Source organism: Podarcis erhardii (genome assembly GCF_964252035.2).
Source record: "Podarcis erhardii genome assembly, chromosome: 5".
Taxonomy (NCBI): Eukaryota; Metazoa; Chordata; class Lepidosauria; order Squamata; family Lacertidae; genus Podarcis; species Podarcis erhardii.
This window is the reverse complement of record NC_138509.1, coordinates 6,002,772-6,016,343: the sequence shown is the minus strand read 5'-3', so window position 1 is coordinate 6,016,343 and position 13,572 is coordinate 6,002,772. Positions and strand designations below refer to the sequence as shown.

General features: G+C 42.2%; 1 protein-coding gene across 1 annotated transcript in view; it reads left to right on the top strand.

The window, feature by feature from the left end:
• Window positions 1-13,572, top strand: part of SEMA3A (semaphorin 3A) — a 201,705-nt gene that overhangs the window by 92,591 nt on the left and 95,542 nt on the right. Inside the window, exon 4 of the mRNA XM_081860959.1 lies at window positions 7,532-7,651. Within this exon, the coding sequence (XP_081717085.1) occupies window positions 7,532-7,651 (120 nt within the window). The remainder of the gene's footprint in view (window positions 1-7,531; window positions 7,652-13,572) is intronic.

Genomic DNA, 13,572 nt, shown 5'->3' with positions numbered 1-13,572 from the left:
TTCCCTTTTGACAATACTCATCCAGCTCTTTAAGGCCAAAGCTGGACATGATTTTCTCTGAGTAGGAGAGACAGGTTCTGATAGAAAGCTCATAGTGGAACATTATTTTATGGTGAAACTCATTTATTGAATGATGCAGGTGTGCTCTGATCTTTCCTCAAAACCAGCCTCACTGAATTCATGTTGGCCACTGGACTCATTTTAGTGCTCTCTCTTTCTGTCTCTCATATGACCTTTGTTTGGTTGTATCACTTCACCCTGCAGGCAGGGGCTCCCCCAGGATTGAATCCCCCCCCCAATAAAACCCCTATAGGTTAAGGAGGAAGGTTTTGGCTCAGCCATCTCCATGACATGCTTCTTCTCCTTTCCTTTTTTGTTTCAACAGGCAGAAAAATACTATTTAACATGTTGTTTTCAAAGGGCAAATAACACACAGCTAACACGCATAATGAATATGAAACATTCACCAGCACACACATTGTACTCTCTTATTCTGCCAACTCTCCGGAGCCAGTTTGGGTGGCAGGAGGGCACACATGGGGAGAGGTAAAAACCTCATTGCACCAATGGGACTCCTTGCCTTGGTACCCACTAGCACGACTGTTTAGTTGAATCTAACCCTCTGAAATCACTGGACTTGACACCATCCATTTATTATAAAGAACATGAGTGTGACTTAGTGGGATACAACCCTAAGAAGCCCTGACGCTGTTCATTGTGTGGCCAGTTCGCCAGGCTATGCAAGTGGTTATTTTCAAACACAGGAGAGTCAGCTGTAGCCTGTCTCCATCAACCACCTCCTCCTCCTCCTCCTTCTTCTTCTTCTTCTTCTTCTTCTTCTTCTTCTTCTTCTTCTTCTTCTTCCTCCTCCTCCTCTTCCTCTTCCTCTTCCTCTTCCTCCTCCTCCTCCTCCTCCTCTTCCTCTTCCTCTTCCTCTTCCTCTTCCTCTTCCCCTTCCCCTTCCCCTTCCCCTTCCTCCTCCTCTTCCTCCTCCTCCTCCTCCTCCTCCTCCTCCTCCTCCTCCTCCATGTTACTTGAAGTTGCAGGGAGTGGTGGGGGGGTGGTAATAATTACTTGAACACAAGAAGGAACACCCTCCCTGCCCTCTAAGAATTAGCATGTTGGCAAAAGGTTGCACTAAAAAGCTACTTTTTGTATACTTTTGTATATCTGCAAAGTTTTCTGGAGTTGTGGGGAAGCCTTCCAACATTCAGTCTCCCACTTTCGGTCCATGAGCAACTGTTCATATATAAAAGTCCTTAGATTTCCAGATGCTTGTAAGGTTATGCAAGTGGGTTCATTCACTTATTTTTAAATAGCAGAAGTGAATGTTCTGTTCTGATAATGGTTCTGATAATGGTTCTGATAAGAAGAAATGGCAGTTCTTGCTTCAGAATAAATGCAATACTCTTCCAGTCATTAATGCCTAAATGTGTAATTTCCAAGCTTATGGAGAAAAAGAGAATGACTAGAATCTAGTGAAAACACCTAGTTCTGTTTTATTTATTTTTCCATATACAGTTCAGGTGTTTTGACAGATGGGTGGACTTTATTTTTGTAATCGTCTAGGGGGAGAAATCTGTGTAATATAACGTAATCAGCATTATGTACCTTTTGTGTTTTGTTTTTTTAATCCTTCTGTGCTTGGCTCCTAAGTTTTTATTTTATATACCTTTTCATTGTTTGCTCAGGCTGTGTATATAATCCCTTCTATCTGTTTGATACACAAATATTGAGAGCCGCTTAATAATAAATAGAGAGATTTTGTTGCCGAGAAAGACATACGAATTTTCAAGTGGTGACTGTTGGCAAGAAACTCCATCGCTAACGTTTCATTCTTTGTTTAGGGTGGTTCTTGTTCTCATTAGAGAACTTTGGAACTTTATCTGAAACTAAGAAATTGACAGAATAAGAGTGCGGAAGGATGGCCTGATGAAGCCAGAAGAGACTCATGTTAACATTGGACATTACTGATTCTCAAATGGTGTCATAATGGGAACCCTGTTGTCATGAGAAATCTGTCTGATGTCAATGGATATTTTTTTATGTAAAATCTCCATTCTACGAGCTCCTCATGCGTCTTAAATGTAATGGGAGCTGGGTGAATGGGTGATGAAAGCAGCAGGGCAACTTCTGGACACTTCCGAAGCATCTGTGTGTGTTTGGATCATGGCCAAAAGAAGCACAAAGTAAATGTACTGTTAATAATAATAATAATAATAATAATAATAATAATAATAATAATAGGATGGGAAATATATGATGAAAACAATCTCCACTTGAACTGCAGTCAGCACCCTTTCACACTCTTCCTAATAGAGCAAATGATGCCCTTTGGATGAATAACTTTGATTTGACAAGCCACTGTCAGTCCTTGTTCACCTTCTGTAGAAAGGGTGTGATGTGATCCCTGCTTAGGTCTCGCCCACTGAAAGTAATGGAACTAAAAGTCCTTAACTTTGGCTGGAGCAAACCCATGCTTCACGACACATAAAGATTCATCTCCAGATCTATAAAAATGATAGCAAATGAGACAATGCAGAGTGTTCAAGGAAAGCACTACAGACGTGCAGTACGCTATTTTTCCATTGACAAACAACCTCCCAATTGTAGCTAGACAAAAGATCATTACTGGTGTGGAGTTACATGTGCAAATGTTCCTCTGAGAAATTTATAATATAATATAATATAATATAATATAATATAATATAATATAATATAATATAATATAATATAATATAATATTATATTATATTATATTATATTATATTATATTATAATAATACAATATAAAATGATTATATAATATAAAGGCTAGGTTAGAACTCTTCTCCCAGACATATATCTTTTTCTATTTCAGAGATCATTTTATATGGGGGGGTGCATTTAATCATGTGATTTCCACTTGCAATTTGAAGTGGCATAGCCTAGGAACAGTGTTCCCGTTTGTTGAGGGATTTGTGTAGATCAGGAATAAGCGTTCATGCACTTCAAAATTATGTGCTTCCTTATTTTCCCATCTGTTATATTTAGAGAGAGAAAGAGAGAGCGCTTGTGTGTGTATGTGTGCGCGCACACACAGGCACAAAGCCATTGCTGTATTTGCCAACATCTTACACCAAGATCACACAAGCTTTAACTACTCTGTATTGTTAGCATTGGCTCTCCCATTAAAGAACAAATATCCTGTCGGCTGGAGGGTAAGGCAGCAACAGTGAGCTGCTGCCAAGTTGGACAAGCCCATTTTGAAGACGGCTAAGTCATTCCAGGCTCAGAGCCAGAATAGCGGGAGGAACTGCTTTGCATTGAAGTCGGCATACTTTGTCACCCGTTTCCAGAATCACACTGTTTGCCAAGTTTCACAGCTAAGACATGTCTGAATACCATCATACCATCGCTCTGTGGAGTGAAGGGGAGAGCCCTAATAAAATTGGCAGAGTATTTCAGTCTTGGCTATGTCATAACAAAGCCCACAGGGAGGCTTTCCTATACCATTTGGCAATCTTTTCACAAATGCAAATTTAATTAGGCTTTATGACAGCCTGCATCTATGGGGCCCAATACAGTTTTTATTGGCGTTTCCTGTTTCCAATGGAGTATGGCTGTTTGGGTGGCAACCAATGTTAGAACTTGTCCTGTAGAGAGAAGGAAAGGGGGTGGGTTGCGGTAGGTAGAGCATCTTCTACAACCGACATCATGGTCCTATCTCTCAAATGGTGACTTTCAAATTGGAACAGAAAGTCAAGTCCGGGTGTCATTCTAGTCTGAGACAACAAACAATTTTATCGCATCTTAACAATAAATTGTTTTATTGTGTCATAAGATTTTGTGGACTGTAGATTAGAGGATTATACAATGGTAGAAGCAGGCCCTAGTGCAGAAAAGGTCCTCAAGTTGCTGCAGAGTCTTTGCTGCTATACAGTGGTGCCCCGCAAGACAAACGCCTCGCAAGACGGAAAACCCGCTAGACGAAAGGGTTTTCCGTTTTGGAGGCGCTTCGTAAAACAAATTTCCCTATGGGCTTGCTTCGCAAGACGAAAATGTCTTGCGAGTTCCTGCGGGGGTTTTTTCCTTCCCCCCCCTTTTCTAAGTCACTAAGCCGCTTATCAGCTGATCCGATAAGCCACTAAAAGCCGCTAAGCCGCTAATAGCGCTAATCCGCTAAGCCGTCAATGGGCTTGCTTCGCAAGACAAAAAACCGCTAGACGAAGAGAATCGCGGAACGGATCCTTTTCGTCTTGCGAGGCACCACTGTAGACTAAAATGACTACCTCTCTGGGATATCAGACTGGCAAATGATTAAATGCATATTTTAATATGTAAGCCCTTTGAGTCTCTCCAGTGCAGGTGAGAGACATGGGGAATACTACTGTGTTAATTTCCTCTTGATATTTTGGTGGGTTTCAATTCATTAACCATGGTGTCCAGGTGGAGTGACACTGGGACACTGGGTATCTGAAGAAGTGTGCAAGCACATGAAAGCTCATACCAATAACAAACTTAGCTGGTCTCTAAGGTGCTACTGGAAGGAATTTTTTTATTTTGTTTTGACTATGGCAGACACAGCTTTTTCTTTCCATTCTGTCTGAACCAAGATGGGGTATAGATGTACTCAACTGATATCTGGAGATGGTGACAGGCTAGATGAGGGCCAAAAAACCACAGTTAAACCTTGATAAGATGGTGGTGTTGTAGATAGGTTCATGTGGCTGGGAACTGGGAAGACAGGTAGCTTGTTTCGGATAAGATACAGTAGTACCTCAGGTTACAGACGCTTCAGGTTACAGAATCCGCTAATCCAGAAATAGTGCCTCGGGTTAAGAACTTTGCTTCAGGATGAGAACAGAAATCGTGCAGCGGCGGCACAGCAGCACCGGGAGGCCCCATTACCTAAAGTGGTGCTTCAAGGTTAAGAACAGTTTCAGGTTAAGAACAGACCTCCAGAATGAATTAAGTTCCTAACCTGAGGTACCACTGGACTTGGGATATGAGCAACTTACACTCATGCACAGACCAATGGGGTGCCAGAGGCAGATCAGAAGACACATGGTGGGTTGCATGTGATGATATTGGTCCCCCCCACGTGCAGGGACAAGATGAGTGAAACTATAGTCTGATCGCAGCCTATGAGAATGTCAGCAATAGACACAATGCAGCCAACGTTCATCATGACTAAGGTTGAGCTCCTGTGTGTATTTTATAGGAAAAAAACTCCATTCAACAAACTGACATCAAAGTAATAATTCATAGGACCTGACAGGCCCAGTAAAGCAAAGAATGAGAATTAGGTGGCCACCCTAATGCAATTTACCTGGGAGTGAGTCCCATTGAAATAAGCAGACCTACTACTAGGAGTCCGACTAACAATGAGTATCACCCAGTATGTTTTGTTGAATCAAACAGAAAGTGGGGAAAAACTTCACTTTGAACTCTTTCCCTCAGTGGAGATGAAATCTTTGCCATCAATTTTATGTCGTTTTTGTGGTTTAATATCCTCTTTCACTCACTTTTCCCCCCAGTTGCATAAAATATATAAAGGAAACTAATCTGTTGTGGCTGTATACGGCTGTAATGGAGCTTAAAGGCTCTTTTAAAACAGCTGTAAAACACAGGAAAGCTATTTTAGCCATTGCAACTGGAATGGAAACTTTCAATGGTAAATAAATTTATTTTATAGTTGAAGGTTTATTGCTCTTAGTAGCCCCTCCTAGTGTTTCATTAGCTCTTTTATTTCTATAATCCATCGTTAAAAATACGATGCGTTGTAGATGAGAGACAAATTAAAAAGAGAGGGTGGGATACATATTTTGCTGTCAGTTATATTAGCATTAATTTGGACAAACTCTGTTGACATTAATAGAGCAGCACTGTGTAAATCCAAAGTAATTGATGGAAGAATTTAGCCTAAGGGGGCAATTCACATACCGCTTAACACTGCTTGTAGTCTCCTTGACTTCATTGTAGCTTTGTGAATGCAACTGGTCTGCAAATCCGTATCTAAGAATTCTAAAGGCAGTCTAGCAATAAGCAGACCAGCTTCTTACTTTGTGACTTTTTCAAAAGGCCATATCTTGGTGGCTGAGTCCATATTTTGCGTGTGGAAGATCCTAACATTATATCTAGTTCAAAAGATCTTAGGTAACAAGAATGGGCAAAAACCCTGAAGAACTACTATCCACTGCTCAAAGTAGGGAACAATCTTTTCATCCCGATATGTCATCACAACGTTTATTTTATTTTTTCAGAAGAAAAGCTGAAAAACAATATGAATGCTTTCACTTCTTATCTTAGGACCAGCATACTTCAAAGGGGAGCATTATTATTTCATTTGGATAGGGTTGTTTATAGCTTGCTTGTGAAATAGCCTGAAGCCCCCCTGCCAGGCTTCATCTCACCTGCCCTGACAGATTCACTGTGCTTGACAGGCTTCCCAAATTCTCATCAAATGCTGAGATGTTGCAGATGAGGGAAACTGAAGGAAATTCAGGAGACGGTTGCCTAGGGGGCAGGGGGTTGGCTTCCAAACTGGCAATTAGTTTCCACAGATGTACAAGAAGTGCCAGGAGGAGATGGAGCCAGGAGGTCTTTTGAGGAGAGACTTCACCTCCTTTCCCAACCCTCGCTGGTTCCATTATGAAATTGTTTAAACTTACAGCAATGTGGGCAGTAGTTTGTTTTCCTCATATCCCAAACTAGCCATCATTTTATGTTGCCTTTTGCTTCTTCAAAGCACACTTGAGCCCAGCTGCTGTCCACATTCAGCATGAAGGACACATCACCTGAGCAGCAGAGACTTTATACTGCAATTGCTCTGCACCTCCTTGAGGTTGGAAGATGTTCTGCTCAGATGGCCTTTTGGCAAGGATGTGAAGCTCACCTGTTCTGAAAGGCCTATGGCTTCTGCATAGGCACTCTAGCCTTTCTTGCCACTGCTTGTGAAGCTGTTGTTTCAGACTGTGTATAATTATTATTTTTTTAATAGAATATTTATTAAGGTTTTCAAGAAATAATACAATGTAAAAAATAAAAATAAAAGATAACAGAAATACAAAAATACAAAAACAATTAAAAAAAGAAAAACAAAACAAAACACATAGAATTTCCATTACTTATTTTCTTTTAACTTATTTTCCAGACCTCCTCATACCTCCCTTTCTTGTATTCCAATTCAAATTGTTAGTTCAGCAAATCCTCACCATTAGTTTTTTACTTATTTCTAAACCTTTTTTTTTCATATCTCTTAAGCATTACAGCTGGAAACCACTTAATTTCTGTCCAACATCATTCTAACATTCTTTAATTTTACAATATTTCTGTAGATAGTCTTTAAATTTCTTCCAGTCTTCTTCCGCCCAGACTGTGTATAATTATTATTTATGTTCAGTTGGAAAGCCACATTGAGCCTTGGAAGGTTTAAAATGAGAAAGCAATGGTGAGTAGCTGCAGAAGTTGTTATGTAGCATGCCTGTGACAAAGAGAGGATTCAGTATTTATGCTGACTTATTTTATGCTCCTTTTTTGCCCTTTGTAGAAAGAATGTGCTAACTTTGTCAAGGTGCTTAAGGCTTACAACCAAACTCATTTGTATGTCTGTGGAACTGGGGCTTTCCATCCCGTGTGCACATACATTGAAGTTGGAGGTCATCCTGAGGTAAGTCTGCATCTAAATGCACCAACTTAAATTTTCATTGAATCAGTCATGAGTTTGATGTCTTCCAAAGGAATACTGGTGGGTCTGTGGATGGCAGTGAAGCTTTTTATTTCAGTCCTGGTAAAGCTATATCGTAATTCAGAAATGTAGGGCTTGCTGCAATTGGAGTTAAGCATCTCCAAGCCTCATTTTAAGCATGTTCTCTAACCTCCCAATGAAACCAGTGGGGCTTAAAAACCCTTAGCTGGTAGATCACACCCATAAGCCATTTTCTGACTTTCTTCATGATTAAATACATTTAGCATAGCCTCTGTGGTTTCCAAGGCCAGCTGCTCACGTTTCCGTTTCTGCTCATGACTGATAGGTAGCTATCTAAGCATGTCCTATTATCAGCACCTTTGTTCTGGTGCCAGTTTTCCCCTTAAGAGCTGCCTCCCAGTCTGTGGAGTTTGACACCACAGCTCTTTTCTCCCCATCTGGAGTGTACAGAGCATGCCACATACGTGCATTTCCCAGTTTTCATATTTATCTGGAGATGGTTTTTGTCGAGTCAAATGAGGCCTGGCTTGTTTCATTTGCTCAGTTCTAAGTGCACACACCCAACCCTGGAACTTTCAGGCATGAGAGCGGCGCTCTTGCACTATTCCCACAGATTTCATTGGGTTTCCCGCATGAGAGTATTCGGCAGATTTTGCCACTTCTTTCTCTGCTGTCCTCCGTGTCAGTTGCAGCCCAAACCTACATAACATCAAGCACAGATTATGGGATGTGTTTGTGTGTATGTGTAGCTCCCCAGTAGTGAAGATAACCAATGAAGGAGGCCAATGGAAACCAAAGGCTTGCTTGTTAGCTTATGATTATTTATTTATTTGTGACATTTATTGCATTTCTAGCCCAACTTTTATCCAAGGAGCTCAAGGGGGCATCCATGGTTCTGCCCCCTCTTCAAGTATTCCCCATAACCACCAAGGTCCAAGCTCAACCAATGAGCTCCATGGTCTCCCAGGTCCTAGTCTAACCATTACGCTACACTTGCATTTTTGAATAAAAAAAAACCCCACCCCACTTTGCAGTTATGGTGTAGCTGCACATGTTGTGCTGAAAAAGGTCCCAGATTCAGTTTCTGCAGCCTCCAGAACTCAGATAGCAAGGCTCAGTGAGCTGCTGTTAGACCATAGTTGTCTAGACTGACCAACAGAAGGAAAGCCAGACTATAGCATGGGCTTTACTGAGACACCGGCAGTCTTTGGCCCTTCATCAACTGTCAGGGACTACCCACAGTTTTTCCATGAAGCTGCAGAGGAAGAGAAGGGAAGCACTGACTCTGCTAAGAGATCAGCTGGTTTCGTGCTCTTTTTAAGCATTTAGCAGTAGCCATTCCATCAGGCTCTCAGCTGGTCATTAAAAGGAAACTAACTATAAGAATTGGTGCCTGTTTCTTCTTTTTCTCCTCTACTATCCCATCCCTTTTCCCTTTTATGTTATGTCCAGAGAACTGCCTTGTTTTCGTTTTGATCCACTCTGGGAGCCTTTTCAGCTGAATAAGCAGGGTTTTGAATAAATCTAGTTGCATGTGTTCTGTGGAAAGCAGGGACCTATAGCTTCCTGAATTTGCCCAGGGAGGGAGGGGACAGGATGTTCTGTATTAAAAGAAGCCCTTGAAAATAAGGGCCACATCCCAAAACAGGAAAAGCTGTTTTGATGACCTACAGACCTACCTGGGGTGAAGCTGAACAACCCCATTCAGCTAGACTGATAGGCACAGATGCTGGGCTTCTTTGGCATCCTAAAACTATGTATGTATTAGAAACAGAGGAATCAGACTAGCCTTGCCTCTTCACTAAGCTAAAGTCTTTCCATCTTATTTGATGGTATCATTGATATTGTACCTTTCAGCCTCAAGAAGGTTCACAAGGGATTGAATATATAACGCAAGTCCCAGCAATGAAACAAGAAAAATTTACAAGCAGGGCAGCAGTTAATTTAAAAAATGCACCAGTAGTACAATAATAGACATGTCTACTTGGGAGTAAGTCCCATTCCATACAGTAAAGGTAAAGGTAAAGGGACCCCTGACCATTAGGTCCAGTCGTGGCCGACTCTGGGGTTGTGGCACTCATCTCGCTTTATTGGCCGAGGGAGCCGGCGTACAGCTTCCGGGTCATGTGGCCAGCATGACTAAGCCACTTCTGGCGAACCAGAGCAGCGCATGGAAACGCCGTTTACCTTCCCGCCAGAGCGGTACCTATTTATCTACTTGCACTTGACATGCTTTCGAACTGCTAGGTGGGCAGGAGCAGGGACCGAACAACGGGAGCTCACCCCATCACGGGGATTCGAACCGCCAACCTTCTGATTGGCAAGTCCTAGGTTCTGTGGTTTAACCCACAGCGCCACCCATGTCCCATTCCGTAAAGTACTTCCAGGTAATTGGCAAATGATCGCTAAAAAAGAATCCCACGTGCAACGGTTCAAGCATATGGTGCCAGTCCTGGCCCCTGCACTGGCTGCCACATAATTTCCAGGTGCAATTCAAAGTGCTGGTTTTGACCTACAAAGCATTAAATGGCTCAGGACTGCAAGATCTCAAGGACCACCTTTCCTGATATGAAACGACCTGACCCTGCGATCATCAGCTGAAGCACTTCTTTGTGCACCTCTTCCACATGAGGTCTGCAGGGTGGCAACATGAGTGGCTCCTCATTTGGGGGATGCCCGCCCCAGGGAGGCTCGCCTGATGCCTTTGGTACATATCTTTAGGTGCTAGGTGAAAACATTCATCTTCTCCCAGGCCTTTGTCTGATTAAACAACCCATGGCCTTTTAAACTGGGAGGGTTGGGTGGGTATTATTTTTGCTTGTTCCTGTGTTATGCATTTTTGTGTTTTTATATTGTGAACCACCCTGTGATTCTCAGATGAAGGGTGGTGTTGATCTTCAATAAATAATAATAACTGAGTGCCCCTGTCAGTAAGGACTGGTTGCCCCTGCTTGGGGGAGACAGGAGACCCACATACCATATTTTTTGCTCTATAAGACTCACTTTTTCCCTCCTAAAAAGTAAGGGGAAATGTGTGTGCGTCTTATGGAGCGAATGCAGGCTGCGCAGCTATCCCAGAAGCCAGAACAGCAAGAGGCATTGCTGCTTTCACTGCACAGCGATCCCTCTTGCTGTTCTGGCTTCTGAGATTCAGATTTTTTTTTTTCTTGTTTTCCTCCTCCAAAAACTAGGTGTGTCTTGTGGTCTGGTGCGTCTCATAGAGCGAAAAATACAGTACTTGTTTCAATGCTCAGCTCTCTATGTTTTACTTGACTGATCCAATCTGATCCAATCACATTCTGTTAAAACAACAGCAGCCTTAAAATTCCGCAATCTATATTAAGGGAATATATTTATTAGGTCACTCGGAACATAATAGGTCTTGTAAAAGGCGTTCCCCTAAAGTGTTGGGTTTTTTTTAAAAAAATTCCTTATGGGTCTGCATGGTTACCTTTACTTATTTGTGGATTTAAACTTTCACATGCTCAGGAATAGTTGGAGTTTCTCCCATCACTTCATTTTCTCTTTGAGGTTTTTCTAATATACAGTGTGATTGTATTATACTAACAAATGTTCGATATAAAAAGATGTTTTACTTTTGTTCGTGAAGTAACTTGTCCAGTTATGCTTCCAAGGACATTTCAAATCCATAAAACAGATTTGCCTATCTTTTTCCCCCCTGAGAAAAAAATGCATTTAATCAGAGACCACCTCATGAATTTGACATTCAAGTCTGCAGATTGCTACAAAAAATAAAGACATCATTATTCAAGTGAATGATGCTACACTTAATCGTTTTTAAAAATCAGATTTCCATCTTGTAGAAAAAATTAACATATTCCTCCAGTGATGATTTAAGGACTACGAATATCTCCCCCCCTTCCATATTAAAACATCTATTAATTTTTAAATGCTCTTTCTTCCAGGCATACAGTTTTATAGAGCAGGTTCTTGTTATACTCTTGAGAGATTTATTTCAACATGTATTTTTGTCAATTATCAGTTGTCTCTGGACCACACACACAAACACACACAATCACTGCTTACTCCATTAAACAGATTTTTTACCCCTGAGTCCCATTTGGGAATTGGTAGATGTATTAATTAGCTTAGTACCGTAAGATGCATGTCAAAGTGTCTTGTCCCTGCAAGGCAGTTTACAAGGCTCCAAAACACGTAAGAATACAATAATCACAATTTTGACATTTAAACATAGATTAAAAGCCACCAGCAGCTAATTTGGTTTTCTCAAGTACAGCGCAATTCAACCAAATATAGACTGGAACAAAAATGATTTCAGAACTCTTTTTCTTTTAAATCCAGCAGTAATGAGAGCATATCTATTACCCAGTGAAAAAATTCCAAAAGACCCTTATCGCTGGTCCCCATTGGGCTAGCTGCTGTCACTGGTACACCAGAAAGCAGGGTGTCTGTGGTTGCTCTCAGTGCCCAGGTAAACTCATTCAGGTGTAGGCAATGTGTTGAATAACTTAGTCCCAAGCCATTTACGGCAGGCATAGGCAAATTCTGGCCCTCCAGATGTTTGGGACTACAATTCCCATCACCCCTAGCTAACAGGACCAGTGGTCAGTGATGATGGGAATTGTAGTCCTAAACATCTGGAGGGCCGGAGCTTGCCTGTGCCTGATTTAGGGCTTTAAAAGCCCAACCAGTTCCTTGATATGGAGAAACAAATGAACAGGTGGCCAATCTGGCTGACACAGAACAGGTGGGATATAGTCTCATTCCCACAAGCATTCCTGCTGCCTTGTTCTGTTTCAGAGCAGTCCTCAAAAGCAGCAGCCCCCTCCTTGAAATTTATTTTGGGGGGTGCTCTTGGCCCCCCTTATATGGCACTCCTACCTGGATGCAACCAAGGCACTTGGCCCTGTGGCTTTGTCAGCTAAGGTTAGGTAGGTCCATAGCTGCCGAAGAAGCCTAAGCCTATAAAAAGCCCTCCTAACATGGACTTCACTCTGTAGTCTCCTCCGTAGTCAGCTGTGAGTCTGGGAACATTCCCAGACCCCATGGTCCTTTAAGGGGAGTGTGATCCCAACCAAAGTAAGAGGTCAGCCTCCATTCACATTAGCCGAATTCCAGATCCACAGTACTTCTGTTTTATTTAGATTATACTTTGCCTTATAATCCCTCACTCATGCCAGTGCTATTGATGGAAAGCAAAAGTACTTGAAAACCTTTCATTTGGTGAAAAAGCTGCCATTGGTGAATGGTTTGTAATTTTATTAACAGCCCCGCAAGATGAATGCCTCGCAAGACGGAAAACCCGCTAGACGAAAGGGTTTTCCGTTTTGGAGGTGCTTCGCAAAACGAATTTCCTATGGGCTTGCTTCGCAAGACGAAAATGTCTTGCGAGTTCCTGCGGGGTTTTTTCCTCCCCCCCCCCTTTTTCTAAGCCGCTAAGCCGCTTATCAGCTGATCCGCTAAGCTGCTTAACAGCTGATCCGCTAAGCCGCTTATCAGATGATCCGCTAAGCCGCTAATGGGCTTGCTTCGCAAGACGAAAAAACCACAAGACGAAGAGACTCGCGGAACAGATTCTTTTCGTCTTGCGAGGCACCACTGTAATTTTTTGGGTGATGCAAGTATGTCTATACCCTCCAGGTTTCCCAAAGTAACAAGCACACAGGCACATACAACCATGCATATGGCTGTATAAAAAGACATGTACAGTCATACCTCGGGTTACAGATGCTTCAGGTTGTGTTTTTTCGGGTTACGGACTGCCGAAACCCGGAAGCACTGGAACGGGTTACGCGACGCATGTGCAGAAGCGCCAAATCATGAACCGTGCATGTGCAGATGCGCCGCTGCAGGTTGCGGACGCTGCAGGTTGCGAACGTGAATCCCGCATGGATCACGTT